Below are 22,284 nucleotides of genomic sequence, written 5' to 3'. Positions count from 1 at the left end.
ACACTTCTACCTTAACTTCATACACTCTGAAGTGTAGCGCTGCCAAACTAGGCTGTGAACGCACGCTATGAATATTCTATGAATATTCTATGAGTGAGCGTGCACTTTGTAAGAATAGAAATAGAAAGGATAAATATTTTAGTTTTTCTTTCCCCGTTATTCCATTTCCTATTTTAACAGAGAAGAAGATAATTCAGTTTGTTATGAAACCAAAAATGATTAACGAAAAACGAGCCGTTTTCTGATTGGTTAATATTCGTTTGAAATTGAAAATCAAATATTGTAAATCAAATTTCAAAAAAACGAATAGTTTTCGGTTGATCTGTTTTCTTATATGAATACATAATCCAATGACCGAAAGGTACACGGACCCATATTCCTCCGTGTAAGTTTCTCATACAACCACAAACCTAAATATTCAAACTGGTTCAGTCTAAGTTTAAATCCCCACGTTAACGACCATTCCTCAACCTCCGTCAGCGTCTTGCATTTTCCCCTTTACAAACGAAATACTCCCAACCAAACGATTTTCAAAAAGGCGGAGCATATTAAATAGTTTGGGCGTGGTCAACAACGAAAACGGACCAATGATCTTACGAAGTAGTTGGAAGTGGTGGATTTGAATTTAGGATAAACAGAACACACCGGATTTTTTCGCATTCCAGCTGTAAAGCGTATTTTGTTTAATTCAAGGAAGTTACAGAAACGGTTACTCTTTCAATTAAAAATACATTTCAGAGGAGGTGAGATGCTATTTAAAATAATACACGATTTAAGAATAAACATATGTGCCTTCCTTTCTGAAAGTATTGTGACAGTCTGTACTGTAAACCACGGTCGGCTAACGTTAGCTAGCTAGCTAGTTAATAACACGCTAGTTTAGTTAGCCCTGTTAGGTTCACTTACCCGGGGTTAGGTTAGTAGTTAGGTAGGCTAGACAAGATACGGTACACGTACGACCAGTTTAAAAGTGCATATGTTTATTTTATAGAAAGTTAACGTTAGCTAGCCAACTTAACCCTTATTCTCTAACAATATGAATTAAATAAGGACATTTGCTAGTTAGCACATTAACGGATATCCATTGTTGGTTGTTAACCAAAGTGTCCTTTTCCTGGCTACTTGTACAAAATGTAGATTGCTATTGTAGACATCAGAGGAATGCATGGCAATACAGTTACCAGGACAACGAGATGGTAATTAATTAATTAGAATGAATGGTTACAATACTGTAACTAAATCCAACACTAGGCCGGGTGTTGTAAAAAGGGCTTTATAAATAAAGTAAACAAAATAATTGTTGTACCCGAACAACTATTATCCCACTTGTAACATACCTAATACTTGTGAACTTTCTGCCCTATTTGCCTTAATTGCACATTTAGTATTGCCATTGCACAGCTGCACATTCCACTTGTAATATACATTCTGTATACTTAATACTTGTAAATCTTCTACCCTCTATTTGCACCTCCGTTTAGATGCTAACTGCATTTCGTTGTACTGTATTTGTACTGTTCAATGACAATGAAGTTGATTCTAATCTACAACATCCACAGTTAAATATCTACAGCACACTGGAAATATGGAAGAGGAGGAACACACAGACAGGCAGCACCAACTTGCTATGTTGTGTCAGAAGCTTGACCGAATTAAGACAAGATTTCTTGTTGAAGGTAATGACACCTTTATTTATTTCTTAAGACAACATGCCTCATGTGTTACATTGTGATGTGCCCATGAAAGGTCACTACCTTTGGAAATCAGTGGTCTCTTTTACTTCCCAATTTTATGCAGATGACACAGACAATATCAACCAGGTCATTGGCTCAAATTCCCCCGAAACATGTCTCAGATACCTTATGGACGTGGAGAAGAAAGGAGACCCTCTCTTGGATCCTAATCATCTCACAAAGCTTATAGCCTTGTATACCCGTGTATTCACAAATATGCCAGTGGGGAAACACTGTCAAAATGAGAGCTATGCCAGGATGCTGGTCAGATCTGCAGAGCTGAATGCGTGAGTGAATAATATTGATCATACTCTGTTTCTATATTTTGTTTTATTGTTTTTCTCAGGCTGGTTTTAAAAATGATCCTTCATCGACAGTCCCGTCTCACGCCTGCCTTAGGGTATTTTGCATCAGTTAAAGATGCTTTAATATGATCAATATAGCAAACACGTATCAATTGTGATTTGTAAAACATTGTTAATGACACTTGGTTTGGTATTCAGCTGAGGCAGGGGACTGGAGATTTGTAAGTACTCTCGAATTCACAACTGACAGATTTGTCATGGTCATGTAGACTGAATATTGAAATATAGTATATTTTGAAGCCATAGCATTTTTGCTTGATTACGTGGTACACATGCAGCATATTGAGAGTTAAATTAGTTTATGGTTGTGACAATGTGCAGTATGAGGCTCAATCACGTATTTTTTTAAACAAAGGCCGGGCTTTGTATAGTTTGTTTAAAAGGAACACAATATGGATGTACCAATCCCAGACGTAGTTCACAATATTGATTGAGCCCTTGACTGACATTTAGAATCCAAGATGCCGATCGAGCAGAAGACGGGTTCAATGTGGCAACTAAGCACTGCCAGGATTTTGCTTTTGTCCACATTGCATATGCTCAGTTTGAACTGTCTCAAGGTAAAGATAAACAAATTATATATATATATATATAATTTTTTTTTTTTTTTTTTAATTAATTCAACTTTTGCTGCAGAGAAGATGTATTGGTAACTAATTCTTTTTGTCCACCCCAATTGAAAAGGCAACACGAAGAAAAGCACTTTGATACTTAAGCGGGCTATTGAAGTAAATGCCAAACCTGCAGAGCTTCTGGAGGCTGCAATCCAGAACCTGACATTGGGCAAAGCACAACTTCTGTTCTCAGATGACAAGGAAAATGTGCCAGGTTAGTCTTCATTTCTGGCATCCAATCACATTTGTGATCAGTATTTAGTAGAACTTAGACTGCATCCCAATGACACATTTTAAAATGAATTGCAACTAGGCAACAATATGTTGCAATTTCAGGCTGGTATTGTATTTTATGATTTTGATATTTTTTCCTTTCAGTGTCATCTTCTAATAACATGCATGGTTCTGCAAAGAATTGCAAGGTTTCCAGACATTCTGATGGTACAGGTGACTTGCAGATGTCCAGTATTTTTTCTTTAGGGTAAGAGACAAGTGCATTATTTCTAGTGGTGAGCATGTTTTCAAACCAAGTATTTTTTATTACACATTACTTATATTCTGTCTGGTAGAGAATAATGATTGACAGTTTGGTCCTCTTTTTTCTCTCCAAGAACAATGGAACAGCAGAATGGAATGCTGGATGACCAGCTTCCAGTGTGGCAGTCTGGGTCTCTACGAAAGAGAATCACTGGCATGGTATTATTACTTTGGGTCATATAAAGCATCTTCTAAATTAGGATGTCGTTAGTCGTAGTGCATTTCAATCAAACTGTTTAGATCATCTTCTGGCTTTTGTGTGTTGCCTCCTAGCCTGGCAGGGTGCCATTAGTTCACCGCTCAATCCCAGAAATGGATGACAGCGAGGACAGTGGTGAAAGACCAGTGAAGAGGAGCGAGGCTTTAATCCCCAGCAGCTTGTCCCGGTAAACATTGTTAATCAGTGAAATTTGGATGTATACAATTCCATTATTGGCTTTAACTGTCATGTACAACTGTAAAGAACCAATGAAATGGAGCTTTCTTCCAGGCAAACGTCAGGATCAAAATCTGGCGCCATGTTTTCCTTATCGTCGGCCAAGAAGCATGTTGTAGATGGGGACTTCCTCTGTCTAAAGGTTTGTCCAATAAAATTCTAAGCATTCCATGGTCTTATTTATAAATTAATTAAGAGAAAATGATGCGCGACTGTTTTTAGTTAAGGAGATTGCATCCTGGCTGTGGCATAAGCCAATTCCTAGGTGTCCTGCATTGGGTGGCACAAATTGGCACTGCGTTGCCCTGTTTGGGAAAGGGTGGCTTGTAGGACTTGACTGCCTGGTCGCACCAGTGTCTCCTGTTTGGTTGAATGTCTGAAAACTATCAGGGATACAGTTAGGTCTGGATATGTTTGGACAATGACACCATTTTCATAATTCTGTCTCTGTACACCACCACAATGGATTTGTATTGAACTAAGATGCAATTGAAGTGCAGACTGAGCTTTTATTCAAGGAGTTTAACAAAAATATTGAATGAAACGTTTTGGAATTGCAATCTTTCATACACAGTCCCCTTATTTCAAAGGCTCAAATGTAATCGTACAAATTAACACGATCATAAATAAACTGTTCATTCTCGACAAAGTATTGAAAATAAAGTCTGGAACACATGGACATGCGTTGGGTTTCCTCCTTTTTGATGCTTTGCCAGGCTTTTACTGCAGCTATCTTCAGTTGTTCGTTCATTGGTCTTCCTTCCTTAAGTTTCATCTTCAGCATGCTCAATTTGGTTGAGATCAGGTGATTGACTCAGACATTGCAGAAAATTTCACTTCTTTGCCTTACACTTTCGCAGTATGTTTTGGGTTATTGTCCATCTGTAAAGTGAAGGGCCGTCTTATCAACTTCACTGAATTTAGCTGAATCTGAACAGACAATATGTCCCTATACACTTCAGAATTCATCTGGGTCCTTCTATCTTTTGTCACATCAATAAACACTAATGACCCAGTGCCATTGGAAGCCCATGCATGCCCATGTCATCACACTGCCTCCACCATGTTTTACAGATGTGGTATGCATCTGATCATGAGCCGTTCCAAGTCTTCTCCATACATTTTTCTTCCCATCATTCTGGTACAGGTGGATCATAGATTCGTCTGTTCAAAGAATGCTGTTCCACAACTGGGCTGGCTTTTTTAAAAATGTTTTTCTATTCTTGTAGCTTATGAATGGTTTGCCCCTTGTGGTGAACCCTCCGTATTTGCTCTCATGAAGTCTTCTGTTTATGGTACTCTTTGATAATGATATGACTACCTCCTAGAGTGTTCTTCACTTGGCTGGATGTAGTGAATGGGGTTTTCTTTACCATGGAACGGATCTTATGATCATCCACCACTGTTGTCTTCTGTGGATGTGCAGGCCTTTTTATGTTGCTGAGATCACCTATGTGTTCTTTTTTTCTCCGAATGTACCAAACTGCTGATTTGGCCACTCCTAATGTTCCTGCTGTTTCTCTAATGGAATTGTATTTTTGTAGCCTAAGGATGGCCTATTTCACTTGCACCTTTGACCACATGTTGTAGGTTCAGAGCGACTGCTTCCAAATGCGAATGCCACACCTGGAATCAACTCCAGACCTTTTACCTGCTTAATTGATAAAGAAATAATGATGGAATAGCCCATACCTGTCCGAGAAACAGCTTTTTAGTTAGTTGTCCAGTTATGATGAAATAACTAGCATAACAATACATTTAATTTTAAAGATCAGAATTGATTTATTATTTTATTTATTTGCTGTTTCAGCCACCTGTCATCAGTCCCGAGCCACGTCCATGGGAGGATGTGGGAATGGTTGATTCCACCACTACACTGCTTCACAGGCGAGAATCAACTAGGATGGAAGGTGGGGCTATTCTCATTAAACAAAGTATTTACAATATTCCAGCTAGCATTTATTTTACAAAGCTATGTAAAAAGCGTATTCGTTATAGCTGTGGATGCCCTTATTCACTGAGTAATACACTGGTGTATCACTTTCTCTTTGCACTCATAGCGAGTTGATATTCTGTGCAATTTCTTCTGGTAGATACCACTGACAAAATAAACCAGATCATCAACTCCAACTCCCCTGAGACATGCCAGATGTATCTGGCCAAGCTGGAGAGCCAGGGAAATCCTCACACCGACGCCAACCTTCTTGTTAAGCTGAAGGACTTTTATTGCACTGTCTTCTCCAGGCTGCCATTGGGGATGCACAGCAAAAACGAGAGCTATGCCAAGATGCTGGTCCGATTCGCTGAACTTAAAGTGTGGGTGTGCATACTTCAGGTTGCGTTTGGGGTTCATCTCCATACTGTGTTTTAGAATTACTTTGATGGCTTTCTATAAAAATTCTTTCTGCAGATTTGATGACCCAGATGAAGCTCGGGACAACTTCAACGTTGCAAGATCCCACTGCAAAGACTTCGCCTTTGTGCACATTGCACATGCTCAGTTTGAGGTCATGCAAGGTAGTTTACAAAAAAAGGTTTGTTTTTAAAGTATATAATTTGAAATTGTAAATGATATATACATTTTGTTATGTTCTTTCAAAAGGTCAAGTGAAGAAAGGCAGCGCCATACTGCAGAAAGCCCTAAAGATGAATGCCAAGCCCACAGAGCTAATTGAGACTGCAATGCGGAAGTTAAAGGCGGGCAACACTCATCTTTTACCTGCAGATGACAAAGAAAGTCTACCAGGCAGGTTGCACTTACGTTTAGTCAGCAGTGATGTTGTTCAAATGGATTATGTCTATTGGAGCAAAGGAATGTCAATCTTATGTTGACCACATTTCAGTCCTATAGGAATCTTCCTGACTGCATGTATATAAAGACTCCAACCTTAAAGCTGATGGATGGCTTAGTTAAATTGCGTTCTCCCCATGCATTTTTCTTTAACAGCGTTACACCCCCACTTTCCTTCGAATGTCTCAAACTATGCTAGAGACAAAGAGCTTGAGATTCCCACCCGGACACCTCTGGTCCAGACTCAGCCCAAACCCCCTAGCGCAGGGTCGTCTTCAGGATGGAAAATGCCGACCTATGTCAGCCGAGGCGTATCTCCAGAGGTTTGAGTCTTTCTATTATTTAGATTTTCTAATATGTTATCAACTAATGCAAAACTTTTTGTTTTGAAACTGTTGCTGCAGTGTTGCAGTATTGTTAATGATGTTCCTGTGCCAGTAAGAAGTCAAGTCGGGACTAATAGAACTATCAAGTCACTGTCTTGATTGGGCCATTGCAAAAGAAAATAATGATTGAAAAAATTAGAATAATCGCATTATAAACTCAACTTCCTCCAGTTGTTTCGTAATTTGGCACAACTACCTTGAAGCTCTTTGCTTGTGCTGTTGCCAGTCAAGAGTTGAGCAGTGATGTGCCCGTCTGGCTGTCAGGTATTGTTTTTCAATAAAACAGTTAAAATTATAACTATGAGCTCAAACAAAAGGTAACATTTTCACCTCTGTGCAAAAAATTATTTACCTGTTTCGACTTTGATGGAATTCAGAGACACTGTGTTGTCCTTTGTAAGTTCCTGGCTGGAGCGGACATGCCAATAGACATGTCATAAAGCACCTGGTCTTGATGACAGCCAAGTGGGTGGGTGATAATCTGTCTTTAGGGCCCTCAACTGCACTGGTCAGGAATTTAAATGCAGATGCTCATTGGGTGATTGCACGACTTATAAGAACCGCACACCTAGTAACTAAGATGGACCAGCCATTCAACTTGTTTCCCCGGGGATGAATGCGTTAGTGTTTTGTTTAAAAGTCAAATGTTTTGTTGACTTATCTTTTTATAAATGTGATGGGAAATGTGATGAGTTATTTATAGTTTACAAAACGCATTCTGATATATAAAGGATTTATAGATTTGAATCAACAAATGTATTTGTTGTAATGCTGATTAATGATTTTTGGAACGAGGGGCAGTAAAACATTTTTTTGCATCAATAGATTTCAAACCCAGTGGCAACATTTTTTAATGTTGAGCCCTGCGTTATGTGTCTGGATACATTTTCAGTGCAATTTTGAGTCTAATTAGCACTGGCCCAGTGACTGGAAGTATATTGAAACCACTAGCATGCTTTGGATAACTTTAGAAAATCTTTGGATAACTTTAGAAAATCTTATTTTGTTTGTGGGTGTATTTTGAACCGCTGCGTTTAACTGTGTTGTCGCTTACAGGAGAAGCGCACCCCACCTTATATGTCCACTCCTCGTCTGGGGGACTGTCTGCCAACCCTATCACTACCTCTCCCGTCCAGACTCAATCCGCCCGTTGCCTGCCAGACGCCACACAATAAAGACCCCTGTGCCAACAGGTACAGATATCAGAGTGGATGTCCGTCTGCTGTAAAAGTGCTTGAAAATTGACCTTAATTGTTATGCTCAAAATGATTGGAAATTGTTTTGTTTTCTTTCCTTACAGCCATATCACTCCCGTAGTCAAGGGGAACCCCAATTTTGCGGCCCCTCTGTCAGCAGCTCCCAGAGCCTGCCCTGAACCACAGCAGCCCTGCACTCCCTTAAGCCGAGTTTCCTATGCCCAGCAGACCCCACAGGTAAAACACATCGCACACATTCACAAGTTTCCTTACTACTTTACCACAGCAGGGTTCCCACAGCTCCTTAAAATGTTTTACACTAGAACCACCCTGCCTTTCAGACCAACAGTATCAGCATACGTATCATCCCAATTATCATGGACATCCACGATATCACCATATCACCATCCAGCCAGAGCATCAGATCATCTACTGGGTCATTAACAAATTATATAGACCAGTTTGCGATGATCAAAGGATATATGCATGAATAGCCGTACATAGGCCTAATGCACTGTTGCTTGATAAACACAATACATTTGAAAGAATGTGTAAGACACAGGCTACAGCCTATTTGTAGAAATAAAATTGGTAGATCCGAGGATATGTTCTTAACATTACAGCTCCTAACGTAACAGGTTTCATTTTAAAAGTGAAATTTTCCCAGTTGTCTTCATCACTGCTATAATTACGATGTATTTTTATAAAGAAACACTAATGGCCTACACTGAAATAAGTATTGTTTTTTTAAACACTTGAATTATCTTAATAAATAATATAATACAAAGCACAGCTATTTGCTTTGATCATGGTTATGAAGTAGAGAATGATAGAAGAACATGTCTTGTGACAATTCGCTTAGTGAATTTAATGCCCAGTAGGCTATACTGTATACTCTCCTTATTGGTCAGACTACCTTTCAATTTCACTTCCTGTTTTTTTGTTCTACAACTCTGAATAAAGCTTAAAAATGAGATTTCAGTTGTGGGGAAACAAAATGATTATATCCATATTATGACTGTCTTTTCTCTGTTGATTTGGGCAAACTATAAAATCAGGCACAAACTAAAACAATATGGCATCATACTTTTGTTCTGCTTCAATACCTAAACTATATTTTACTCAAATATTTCGACATATAACCAAATACAGGATTTACACTACTCTAGAATCGCCAGGCTTCTCAGACTCCAAGTATCCGTGTGGTTTAGCTTTGTTAGCATTCACTAGTCTGAAAAAGAATGAATTACAGGATTTGTTGGGTTTTAAATATCAAATTAATTTGAGGAATAGTGTGTTTGTATTTCAGGTCTTATGATAGGAATACGAAAAAAACATGAACTTCCAATAACACACACAATAGCATTTTGATTTGTTTATTAGGCTCTAAAAACTTAACATACACCACAGGTACATTCTTCAGAATAAATCCAGTAGTGTTGTTTTCATTTTTTTATTTTGATGATGTTCACAGGAAAGCTAAGGGGGTCCTATTATAGGCGGAGATCCAGAGGGGGGCGTGGGGGTTCACAAAACTATGACCCCCCCCCCCCAGCTTTAATGAATGCTGAAGCCAGCTGCCCAGCATTCTGAACTCAATGCCACCACTGTTGCTACTTCTATAAGAGAAAACGAAACTCGATTTCATGACCTCAAACATCTGGGCCTAATACTCAAGGATTTGTAGACAAATCGCCACCATTGACAGAAAATGTGGTTAAACTGCTTAGCCGGTTTTAAGAGCCGGCACTCCAATTGACCCCTATATAATCTATTCCATTACGATAATTGTGAATGAGTGATTTATAGCTCAATACATCATGTGGAGTTTATTTAGGCTTTAGGTCAAAATGGCCCATGCATTTCTTCTAATAAAGGTTTGATAGATAAATTACTGGCTTTTGTTTTTGCTACTCTGTTTTCACACAACACTGGAATGATTAATCAACATAATAGCTTAAGGAGTGCAGACTACATAAAGTAGACATTTTCAACAACAACAAATTACTAAATTGCATGAAGTCTAGGCCTATGGCTTGTAAAATTATTTATTAAATACAATAACAAAATATAAAGTGTTTCCGATACACTCGGCCTATTGGCTGCCGAGAAAATTCAGTGCTCAGGATTTTTAGGGAATATTTTGCCTATAACATGTATAAAATGAAATGGTAAATAAACAAAAAAAGCCTTATTATCCAGCCAGAAATAGACAAAATATATATTATCTCTATGCACTTCATTGTAAATAATGTGCTCTTTAAAATTAAGTGCTCTGTATTTAACCAACTAATACACTGCACAGTCACTGAAAGGCTGCAGAATAATAACGCAATTAGGTAGCCAGTTCTGTTCTGAGTAGTTTTATTCATAGAAGAACAATGCACCTGTTTTTGTGGTTCACAGTGAACTTTTGAAGTGGATGGGCAGCAAGGAAGTTTTGGTTTTGTGCATCTCCCTTAGGTACGTTTTCAAGCGTTTGTTGCGATCAATTGTAGGTTTATGAGTACCCAATTTGGGTTTGCCTGAGTTAATTTAGCGACATGCTCATACTTCCAACTCTTCATCTGCATTTTTGTATTAATTCCAATTCACCCTAGTCTCTGATCTCTTATGTGGGGGTATTGCCCATTCATCCATTGATGTCCAGTGAAGGGTGATTAGCGCCTTGGTACAGATTATTGCCTGCCCCGCTATTGTGATTTCAGCAGATTAAGTATGAATACAGTGTAAAGATAACAGGAAATAGTCTCTAAATGTTTTCAGTTTGTGATTTTAGAAGTTTGTCTGTTTGTAGATCCAGAGACGTCGCTATTTAACTAGCGTTAAACTGAGTAATGTTTCTTATTAAGTTTTCTTCCACCACAAATAGTATCTATGAACTTTGACTTTTGCCACTGGCTGTGTTAAAAGCTTATTAGCATGTAATATGTTGCAAGACGCCATTATATTTTGTTAAACTGAGTAACGTTTCTCTCAGTAAAGGTGACGACAACTAGGTGATGGCCATTCCAGCCTTCATTAGCGTTTTTTTAGCAGCAGGATATTATGCTGGCAGCACTCAGATTCTATTTATCTCAATAAAAGCCATAATTGAAATGTATAAGGCAATATAGTTAACAATCTAGTCTGTGAAAAAAAACAGACAAGAATTACATTGGAACGGACCTTAAACATAAAATGTAAATACAGGATTAACTATATTAACTTATATATTTCAATGGTGGCTTTTATTTTGAAAAAGAAAATCTGAGTTAGCACTGCTAGCATAATATCCTGCTGCTAGAAGAACTGTAATGAAGCCTCGAATGGCCATCACTTACGATAACTGACTTTTTTTGTGAAGTGAAAAGACAAGAGAATCGAGAAGCCTGCGAAGAGAAATGGAGAGAAATGTGAATTGAAATAAGACATAGATTTTTGGGGGTGGATTGGGTGTATTAATTAAATATTCATACCAATAATGGTAACTCATATTGGCCTATTATGTAGGGAAATGCTGTTGGGTTCGGAATTAATTGGACACTGACAGATGTTTGGTTATTTTGGCTGTTTACCAAAATATTTTCTAGTTACAGTTAAATAATGAATATGGGCTTAAAGTGCAGTCTCTCAGCTTTTATTTGTGGGTATTAACATCCAAACTGGCGGAAGGGTTTAGGACTTATAGTTCTTTAATATGTAGCCCCCTCTATTTCAAGGGACCAAAAGTAATCAGACAATTGACTCAAGCTGTTTCATGGACAGATGTGGGCTATTCCTTTATTTCTTCATCAATCAAGCAGGTAAATGGTCTGGAGTTGATTGCAGGTGTGGCATTCTGGAACACCCTTCTTTGTACAGATGAAACTAATGCCTAGATTTCACTGGGTGCTTCGGCGGCTTCTGGCTCCGACGGAGCTGAGCTGATCGCGGCCACTTTAGTCAATGCTTGTGATTCTACCATACGTGCCGCAGCGCGTTTCAGAAGTGTCCAAAGAGCGGCTCTCCGCTGTGCTTTGTTAACAATAGGCTCCTTGTCTATTTTTTGCTAGAAATAAAATCAATCAACTTAAAAAATATATATAAATTCCTTTTTAGGTCAACGGTTGTCATGAAGTGCTTTTACAAAACACTCAGCCTGGAACCCCAAGGAGCAAGCAACAATAGTGTTGAAGCACAGTGGCCATGAACAGCTCCCTAAAAGGGGCTGAAATTTAGGAAGAAATCTGGAGAGGAACCAGGCTGGGAGGGGTGACCTATCTTCTTCTGACTGTTCCAGGTGAACATTTTGTTGTAATAATAATTAAATTATTTTGGGCTGTGTCCAGAGTTTGTAAAAAAGTATGGTGAATGCTTGGAACAACTCATGAACTGAAGCATCCAGTACCACATCATCTGTAAAACACGGTGGAGGCAGGGTGATGACATGGGCATGCATGGCTTTCAATGGCAATGGGTCCCTAGTGTTTATTGATGACGTGACAGAAGACAGAAGCAGCCGGATGAATTCTGAAATGTATAGGGACATATTGTCTGCCCAGATTCAGCAAAATTCCGTGAAGTTGATTGGACCGTGTTTCACATTCCTGATGGACAATGGCTAAAACAAACGTTGAAAGCAACAAAGTTTTTTAATGCAAAGAAGTGGAATATTCTGCAATGGTCAAGTCCATCACCTGATCTCAATCAGATCAAGCATTCATTTCACTTCCTGAAGACATCTTACGGCAGATAGACCCATGAACAAACGACTACTGAAGACAGCTCCAGTAAAGACCTGACAAAGCATCACAAAGGATGAAACCCAGTGTTTGGTGATGTCCATTTGTTCCAGACATCAAGCTGTCCTTGCTTGCAAAGGATTCTTGACAAAGTATTAAAATGTAGTGTTTTATTTATGATTGTTTATTTGTCCAATTACAATTGAGCACCTTAATTAACTGGACATTTTATGATAACTGTTGCAATTCCTATGCGTTTCATACAATATTTTTGTTCATCCCCTTGAATTTAAGCTGAATGTCAACTGCATCTCGATCTGTTGTAGCGTACAGAGCCAAAAATTGTGTCCGTGTCCAAATATTTCCGGACCTATCTATTTTACCTTTTTGCAGCATATCTTTGTTTCAGCATTTTGGGATGCTGGCATTGCTTTTGTCAGACTATTTTCTGGACAGATTTTTTTTTTGGAAGATATATCTGACACGCAGACCTTGTTATGTTAAAAGTAGGATGATGGACGTTGAATGACTTTGAGAAGTACTTCTCCACTCATTGAAGTGGTGAACTATAGGGTTTTGTATGCTCCAATTCCCCCCTAAATACATTACCGTGAAGGACCAACTTAATAATTAGAGATTAAGATACCTAAAGATATTTTAATTACCATTATTATAAAATAATGTTTTTCGTTTTCTCTGCTGATGGGAATGCCACTCATAGTGTTGATGCGCCGTTACAAATACATATGCTAAAGTAGGACTCAATACATTTTCTATCAAATATTTTTTTTTTAAATGGTTTGGGTCTTAAATTATATTTGTTGAGGTCTTCAAAAGGTCTTATCAAGCATTGAGTTTGACTTTAAAAATTGTGCAAGAACGCTGCATTGGTGACACCTGTTTATGTCACGTGGCGAAGAAGGACTAACACTCATGTTCTCTGTGCGTTAGTTTATTGGAGTTCCTGGCATATGTCAAATGTAATGTGATCTTGATTGTTAAATGCCTCTGCCACATGCCTCCCCTCAGGGTTCGGTTGCTGCTTTCTCAAATGACTCCATCACGATTAAAGGCAAGCAGTTTTTCATCCTGAAGATGATTGGTCGTGGCGGCTCCAGTAAGGTATGTCTTAGTGGTCAAAAGTTAACTTAATTGTTTTGGGTTGGTTTCAGGTTATTTATATTCATAAGCAACCCTTTTAACCATCAGAACCCCACTTGATCGAGTTGGTCGGGGGGTTGAATTTTTCTTTTCTTATTTTTATTAATGTATCTGTCTACGCACCCTAGTTTGTGAACCACTTGTATGGTTTGCTTAGTGTTAGTCTAGCTGTCATGCTTTTGTCATTATGGTGGTTCTTGTTGCCTGGGCTGCATTAATTACAGCATGTTGGAAACAAAACCTTTCAAAACCCAAAGGAATGTATTGTTTAGAAAATTATGATATATCATTTTTGCAAGACTTTCTGCCTCTTTAACAAAACTCTTTTTACTTTTAAAATTGGTTTTCCAACATTTAAAAGTTTTATCCACATCTAGTTGCATCAAATCACTGCATACAATTGCAATACATACAGGATGGCAGAAAACATTAGAATGGCTGTACATATTGTCTCAACACTTAAAGATGCCTGTGGTCTCATTTATTGACAAATTTATTTTAGACAATTGTGTAAAAATTTGTTGTAAGAATTGTGCTGTTGAGCCAAAACAGGTCTTCAAATATTGTACTTTTAGTCCCTTGTCATCAAAACACTTAACTTTGAGACTTGGAAATTCATCGCATAGCATTTATGATAGTGATTTCACTTGTATTTTAACAAATGTTTGTCATTCAAAAAATTCCCAGAATTAATCTTTAAGTATCATTAAAATATTGTATTGTGAGGTTTCTGGTCATTTCCAGTCCTACCCAACAATGTTTTCGTTCAGCAGAGTTTTATTTGACCAGTGTCGGTAGATCCCTTCCAGTTTTGCCTCTGCTTGACAAAACGGTTAGTGAGTTAACTGAAATTTTCAGAAATAAGTTTAATGAAAAATCTGGTTAGGCTGGATTGAACGCAACTTCGGGTTCATTACTAGGAAACTTTTAGACTGTACCACCCCTAATTGGGTTTATTTGAAACAGTGATTTACTATATCCCGCTGGTTTGACTTTGATCCTCTATGATTCTAGGTGTACCAGGTACTGGACCAACGGAAGCAGCTGTTTGCGGTGAAGTATGTGAACCTGGAGGAGGCTGATGCCCAGACTGTTGAGAGCTACAAGAATGAGATAGAGCATCTCAATCACCTGCAGCAGTACAGTGATCAGATTATAAAGCTGTACGATTAGTGAGTGTTCACCCGCCTGGCTAATAGCATGACCATATGGATCCCAGGAGAAATGTATTTGCAATTAGCTAAAAGTTAGACTCCATTTCAGACCGCATTGGAAATAACATATTACTGTTAATGCCCCACCCTTGGTAAGAGGTGCTCTCTAACATAGAAAATTAGGTGAAAGACCCCAAAATCTGTCTTCCTCTGAACAGTCCTTAAAGGTCATTTTTATTGAAGGACAGAAAGAAATCCAGTGAAGTGTGTTTTTTGGGAGACAATTTATCTATTTGTTTTAATGACTGTTATTAATTAGTTTCTTAACTAATTTATAAAGTGGCACCACCCAGTGTTTTTGGCCATCCTTAGTAACCTTAAAACATATGAAAATAACTTGTTTATGTGTTCGAGGTGTAACGGTACGCAAAAGTTACAGTTCGGTACGCACCAAAAGTTTTAAGTCGCAGTTAGGTATGTTTTCGGTACAGTGGAAAAAGGCATGCCATTTCATAATTTATTATGACGTTATAAACTTTGCCCATTGCCTCTGTAGCTAAAGATGCACTAGGTAGGATATTTCTATTACAGCATTTTGCAATTAATCACCGGTCAGAAAGTGGTTCCACAAAAATGCCCGATGGAGAATGGAGTTACAAATAATAATATAAAAAATAGAATTACCTGTTCCAAAAAAAGTACTAACTTTTAAGTTCAATGTTATTGTTAGCCTTGATAACGTTAGCTTAGGGTTCCTGGTTGCTAGCTATAGTGAGCTGTTCTTTTGCTTCTTTGCAGTTTTCATAGTGTTTGCTCTAGTAGACAAGGGAGGAATTGAACTTGGCTCTCGTATTTATGCTATATATGTCCTCAAGCTAAAATGCGCGTTCACAGAATAAACCAAGAAGGAAAGCTGGGATTGTCTGGAAAGTAGCGGTAGGCTCTATGGATACGTGTACCGTTGCACCCCTCTTTTGAGTTAATACAGTCAAACTTGTCATTTTTGAATGGTTGTTAATTCAACTAAGCAAATATGTCTTACATTTACGAAGAAAAAGTGAATATCCATTAACTCAGCCAGATTGTTTGTCATAACCGAAGCAAATGCTCAGTTGTACCACCAGGGGAGAAATATGCAACTTGTTTATTAAAGGCGGAAGGAATTCTGCAGTACATTCTTTACCCTTTACACAGAGTCTATGGCTATTATCAATAACTAGCCACAATTGTGGCTCAATATTAAATGCAAAAATGTATCACATGCCATCAATTTGGGAATGAAAACATCAATACTCCTAGTTGCATGTTTCCTTTCTTCCTGTAGCAGCAGCAGCAGTGTAAGGGCAGGCCTTTCTGGAATGGTAATAGATGGGTCTTGGTGGTGGCTGGCCCACGGGATACACAGAGCATTTTAACTCTTGAATGTCCCTCAGCGTGTTTGAACTTACCTGAATGGTCTGGTCTCTTTGGAGTAGTTCTGTTGAAATAGCACGTTGTGACTATTCCTGTGTCTTTAGTCCATTTTAGTTTAGGTATTTCTTCAGGTAGATTGTGTGAAGGCTTTAGCTTGTGTGAAAGCGTAAAAAAAAAAATCTCTCTTTGCCGAAGTAATCAAAGACTATTTGTGATCCATATAACTTAGAGTGCCCTTCTGAAGCTATGTCTGATCTCCTGCAGACGGTTCAGAGTTGTGCGAGCTTGTCTGCCGTTTGCTCGATATTAAATTAAACTTTTCTTGCAAATTGTACCTTAGTCGGATGTCTGATGGTGTGGTTGACCGCATTGGCAAACAAAAGGGAGATTTCCCAGCAAGCAGTGATTTTTAACTGTTGACTTTTCTTTGATTCCAGTGAAATAACTAACAATTATATCTACATGCTGATGGAATGTGGCAACCTGGACCTCAACACATGGCTTCGGAACCGTAAAACCATCAACCCACTGGAGCGGAAGTTCTACTGGAAGAATATGTTGGAGGCAGTCCAGACAATTCACAAACATGGTTATCTATGTTTTATTAAATGTTATTTCCTTTTATGTTTAAAAAATAATAATTACAAATATGAGTGTGCTGAAGTGGAAGTTAGCCTGAATTTAAATCTTAGTTGTCACAGGATGTCTGCACTGTAGGCAGCAGCTTTGACCCCTAGCCACCCTTTTCATCCCTGACCCACTTTTCTTGTGGTACATTATGTAGGTATCATCCATAGTGATTTGAAACCAGCCAATTTTGTGATTGTGAACGCCTCGCTCAAATTGATTGACTTTGGCATTGCAAATCGCATCCAGCCAGACATGACCAGTATTATGAAGGATTCTCAGGTCAGTGCAAAACACTCACCCCCTGTTGCAGTTAAACATCTTTACTTGGCCTTTAACCTGGGGCAGATTTGTCTGTGTACAATTATTCACGTAAGCATATGAAATGTAAAAAAAAGGTTTACCAGAATGATTTTTTTTGTCAGAGTAATTTTTGAACTTGTTTTTAAATTAAATGTTTTGAGGTGGGAACATTGAACTACATGCCCCCTGAAGCCATCAAAGATACATCATCCAAACCAGGAAAGGCAAGTTCAAAGGTCAGTCATTGTCTCTTTGCTTCTCCAATAACTAGATACAGAACACATTTGAGTAAAAGTATAGGCTCATTTAATATCAGCTTTGAAAGTAGATTAATCTGCATGTTTTGGTTTCATGACCAGATTAGCGCCAAAGGCGACGTGTGGTCTCTTGGGTGCATCCTGTACTGCATGACCTATGGGAAGACTCCATTCCAGACCATCACTAACCAAGTTGTCAAGCTACAGGCCATCATTGACCCATCCCAAGAGATTGAGTTTCCCGACATTGCAGAGAAGGATCTGCTAGATGTGTTGAAGGCAAGCAATTCCTCTAATTCTATTATGTCTAGATGTTTTTTTATTATGCAACACTAAATCGTCCTTGTAGAACACTGTTTGAATAATCTGAAAGGGTATGAATTAATCATGTCAATGTCTCCCAAAAGAGGTGTTTGGTACGAAACCCAAAAGAGCGTATTTCCATAGCTGAGCTGCTAGAACATTCATACCTAAGGATTCAGTCTCAACAACAGTCCCATGTACCAGGTACCCCCCCCAACACGCACGTACACACACTGCTTACCTGCTTTAATAGTGTTTTTGTAATGAAACACTATCTCTCTCCTTAGAACCTACTAGCAATAATGATCTGAAGAGGATCCTCAATGAGCTTGCTGCTTTACAGTCCCCCAACAGCATTGCCAGAGCTGCTAATGTAAGTACATACCAGTGTGATATTACATACCTTTTAGTCATTTAATAAAGGGGTTTCAATACTTTTTTTTTTATTGGCGGGCATGGCACCTGATTTCAGGAACAAAGGGGGGGCTCAGTATAGTATCAAGATGCTTTTCCACACAACATTGTATCGATTTGCTGAAACCAAGAATCATTAATCCAAAATTAACAACTGGCCAAATGTGGGTAGTTTTTGGTCTTGGTGTTTGGAATGTGTATCATCGTCGATTCTGTTGGTTGATCTCACAGGACACTATCTACCAAAATCATTGTTTCAAAAGATTTCTGATGTTTCATTTAATTGCTAGCCATTGGCAGCACAAGACATTCTCCCACAGTGGTGTCTCCGTTACCATAATTACTTGCTTCCAGAGGCAGCTGAAAAGGTCTGATCTGTGATATTTTCACTTAGACAAGATTTTGTTGAAATTGTACAGTAATAAACAGTAGAAATACTTTTTTCTTATTGCAGTGGGGTAGTAGAAATACTTCAAGGAAACATTCCATAGCACACAATGATTTATGGTGTAGTTTTTTAGCTCATAAAATGACTACATTTATTTTCTCATTGGCTGCTTTTTGTTCAATAACTGCATCTACACTGCATCTGAGTAAGGTTTCTAATCAGCCTGAGACCTCCCTTCCGATGTGTTCAAAGAACACTTCATAGGGCTCATCTCCACAAATACGTTTTTTAAATGAAAGCATTTTAAAAGGCCAGATAAAGACACAACTTAATTACACAAGTTGGACACAAGTGGGAAGCTGGTCTGTAGTTTTTTACATTAGTAGGATCAAGTGTTGTTTTCTTGACAATAGGAACACATTTTGCTATCTTGAAGACTGTTGAAGCTACTATTGAATGGAGCAACGTAGTTGTGTTCAAAAGTTTGCATATCCTTTTATTACTTATGGGATTTACATTCAGCTGTAGGTCATAACAGAATGGCGCAATCATAAAACAAAACATGTCAACCAGGCTTGGAATTTCGTCATTTTGGGGGCAAGGCAATTTGGCCTTCGGTTTCACAAAAAAATGTTGGGCACAAAGGCGACATGCCAGGCCACAAAGGCCATTGAGTGAAATAACAGGATTTGGAACTTACAAATAAACAACTTGACTTGTTGATAGGGGAAAAAACATGCATGGCATAAAAACATACATTATTCCCTTTTTTATATCATATTTTGAGTAATAACTTTTTTCCACAAAGTTAAATTGTCATGTTTTAATCCTTGAAATTAAATTTACTCCCCCTCCAACATTTTTATAGATTCTGGAATCTGTTTCATTTCAGAAGTTTCAGAGCGTTCACAAACGGCCTACGGTATTGACAGTTAAGTAACGTTTAGGCTAGCTAGCCAGAGGCATAATATTACCTCAGTTACCCAAAAGTAAACCGCAAAGTATAATTTTATATCAATCTCCTGCGCTAATTAGTATGACTGAAATAAATTCTAGTTATTCAAATTTTCTAATCTTTCACCACATGCTGCCATGTCGAGCGATGTCAAACCTAACGTTACTTCTTGTAGCTTTCAAAAAGCGTTTAGGTATATTCTCCCACTCGGAGGTCGGAACTTTCTCACCTCCCAGTTGCTCATGAATGCACCTTCCAAAACAGATAAGGTAAGTCGGCTATCTATCGATCACTAGCTAGCCTGCTTACCTGCATGTAGTCCGTTCTTGTGGTTCTCAATGGCGTACTACAAACAAACTTTCAAACAAACTGCTGACTGCAATATTTTTTTTTACAGTGGTAGGGGCACAAAGGCCATGTTGGTCGTAGGGCATACAATGATTTTTGGGGCACCACGGCCAGAACGAAGGGCAACAATGGCCGTGGCCGCAGTGAAATTCCTACGCTGATGGCAAAAAAGAAAAACATGGAGGGAAAAAAATGAATTGACCCCTGTCCAAAAGTCTGTATACCCTTAGTGTTTATTACTGTGTATTGCCTCCTTTAGCATGGATCGCACGTTTGAGATCTCCCCAGAGTGTCTCGATGATATTAAGGTCAGGAGACTGTAATGGCCCCTCTAGAACCTTCACCTTTTTCTGCTGTAACCACCGGAGGGTCAACTTTGCCTTGTGCTTAAGGTCATTGTTGTGCTAGAAAGTCCAAGAGCATCCCATGCGCAGCTTTCATGCAGAAGAATGCAAATTGTCTGCCAGTATTTTCTGATAACATGTTGCATTCATTTTGCCATCCATTTTCACAAGATTCCCTGTGCCATCAGAGCTCTCACACTCCCCAAAACATCAGTGAGCCACCTCCATGCTTAACAGTGGGGATGTTATTCTGTTCACTATCGGCCTTGTTGACCCCTCTCCAAACATAGCGCTTATAGTTGTGACCAAAAAGCTTTATTAAAGCTGTGAGGTGTGTCAAGGTGTTGTTGGGCATATTCTAACTGGGTTTTAGGTGGCATTGGCGCATTAAAGGCATCTTTCTGGCAACTTGACCATGCGGCTCATTTTTGTTCAAGTATTGTTGTATTGTGCTCACCTTTACTTGCCTTTTTCACCTGTGTGTGTCACCGTTAGTGTCTGTGTCTTTTATCATTATGATTGAAAAATGAGCCAAACAACTGTGATAATAAATGGCTTCATATGATCACTATCCTTAACTTTCTTTGCATGATCAGACATTTTCAAAATCAAAGCCAAACTTTCACAGTTTCTGCCAGGGTATGCAAACTTATGAGCACAACTGTATCATGTTGCAGGTTTAATTTTGTAAGGGAGGAGAGACAATAGTGTGGTCAGGGTGCAGGGTAGCTCTGTACCAATAGGATCTCTGGATTCTGTGTTCAAACTTTATTAGCCTTTAAGAGCCTGGGGTGGTCTAGCAGTAGAAGAAGCTGCCTCCAGTTGTATTGCTGCAGCAATAAATTATAAATCTTTCCAGTTTCAGTCTCACAAATATATATTTTTTTTACTGTCAATCCTCTGCAATCCACAGAACTTGGCAGCAATGTGCAACAGTGGCCGGAAACTGGATGTCGCAGGGTGTGTGAAGTCCTCCAGCCAGCTCAACTGGAAGATGTGATCTGGCCAATCAGAAGTTCCATTAATGCCCTAGAAGCATTTCCGTGTTCAATGTGGAGAACTATTATCCTAGCCCAAGTCAAGCTGTGCTCAATAGACACAGATATTAAGGTATATTTAGACATGGATACCTTGCTATGCAGATTCTTTCTGGCAGTGCACTTGCCCTTTTTGAATACTTTGAAAATGCATCCTTTTTTCCTTCCCTGAAGTAATTGTAGATATGACTTGTCTGGGCTGGTGATAGCTGGGAATTGATTCTGTTGCACATTGCCCATGCCATTCTTAAGCCCAACCAGAATAAAGTATGCCCTGCCTGGCAGGGCATTTTCACTGTTTGAATTCCTTGTAAATCTTTACTTTTGTCCCTCGAAGAAATCACTTCTTTCCTCTGGATTGGTGAAAGCAATGAAGTGGAAATGATGTAAGATTAAGAATGCAGTGAAAGAGAATGCATTTCACTTTATTGTTTAAGACACTTATCTGCGCCAAAGAAACCTTTTCTCGGGTCTTTGTCAGAAGGATTTGTTACTTGTTCAGATTGTTATACCATGTGGAGTACTTGTCAGTAAATTCTTATTACAAATGTATTTTTACTCTATTGTTTTACTCTTGTTTCTTGAACATGTATCTTAGCTACAAAAATACTCAATAAATTAACTAGCTATTATCGATGGTAATTATATACTGTGACAGTTTGGGTTGAATTAATCAAAAGACAAATTACAATTTCACATGCAAAGAACACTTTTTTGTGAATGTATTGTGAAACAGTAAATGTATGAAAGTGATCTTATACACTGCTCAATCAAAACCCATTGGGTCTTGATTAACAAAATACAGCTCTGGAACTGCAC

General features: G+C 38.5%; 1 protein-coding gene across 1 annotated transcript; it reads left to right on the top strand.

Annotated features, from left to right (window-relative positions):
* Positions 1–570: 570 nt before the first annotated feature.
* On the top strand, positions 571–22,062 carry ttk (ttk protein kinase). The gene is made up of 25 exons (XM_010904332.4): positions 571–743; positions 1,560–1,676; positions 1,798–2,020; positions 2,552–2,658; positions 2,783–2,926; positions 3,091–3,193; positions 3,324–3,408; positions 3,523–3,635; positions 3,740–3,827; positions 5,496–5,595; positions 5,779–6,001; positions 6,096–6,202; positions 6,288–6,431; positions 6,633–6,799; positions 7,919–8,055; positions 8,163–8,295; positions 13,791–13,883; positions 14,937–15,094; positions 16,927–17,078; positions 17,274–17,398; positions 17,581–17,655; positions 17,779–17,955; positions 18,084–18,183; positions 18,267–18,352; positions 21,342–22,062. The coding sequence occupies exons 2-25, from the start codon at positions 1,586–1,588 to the stop codon at positions 21,426–21,428; spliced, it is 3,018 nt and encodes a 1,005-aa protein (XP_010902634.1). The 5' UTR covers positions 571–743; positions 1,560–1,585; the 3' UTR covers positions 21,429–22,062.
* The last annotated feature ends 222 nt before the right edge of the window (positions 22,063–22,284 follow it).

This window comes from Esox lucius, chromosome 20, assembly GCF_011004845.1.
Source record: "Esox lucius isolate fEsoLuc1 chromosome 20, fEsoLuc1.pri, whole genome shotgun sequence".
NCBI lineage: Eukaryota > Metazoa > Chordata > Actinopteri > Esociformes > Esocidae > Esox > Esox lucius.
Note: the sequence above shows the minus strand (reverse complement) of the source record. Positions and strands in the feature narration are given on the sequence as shown.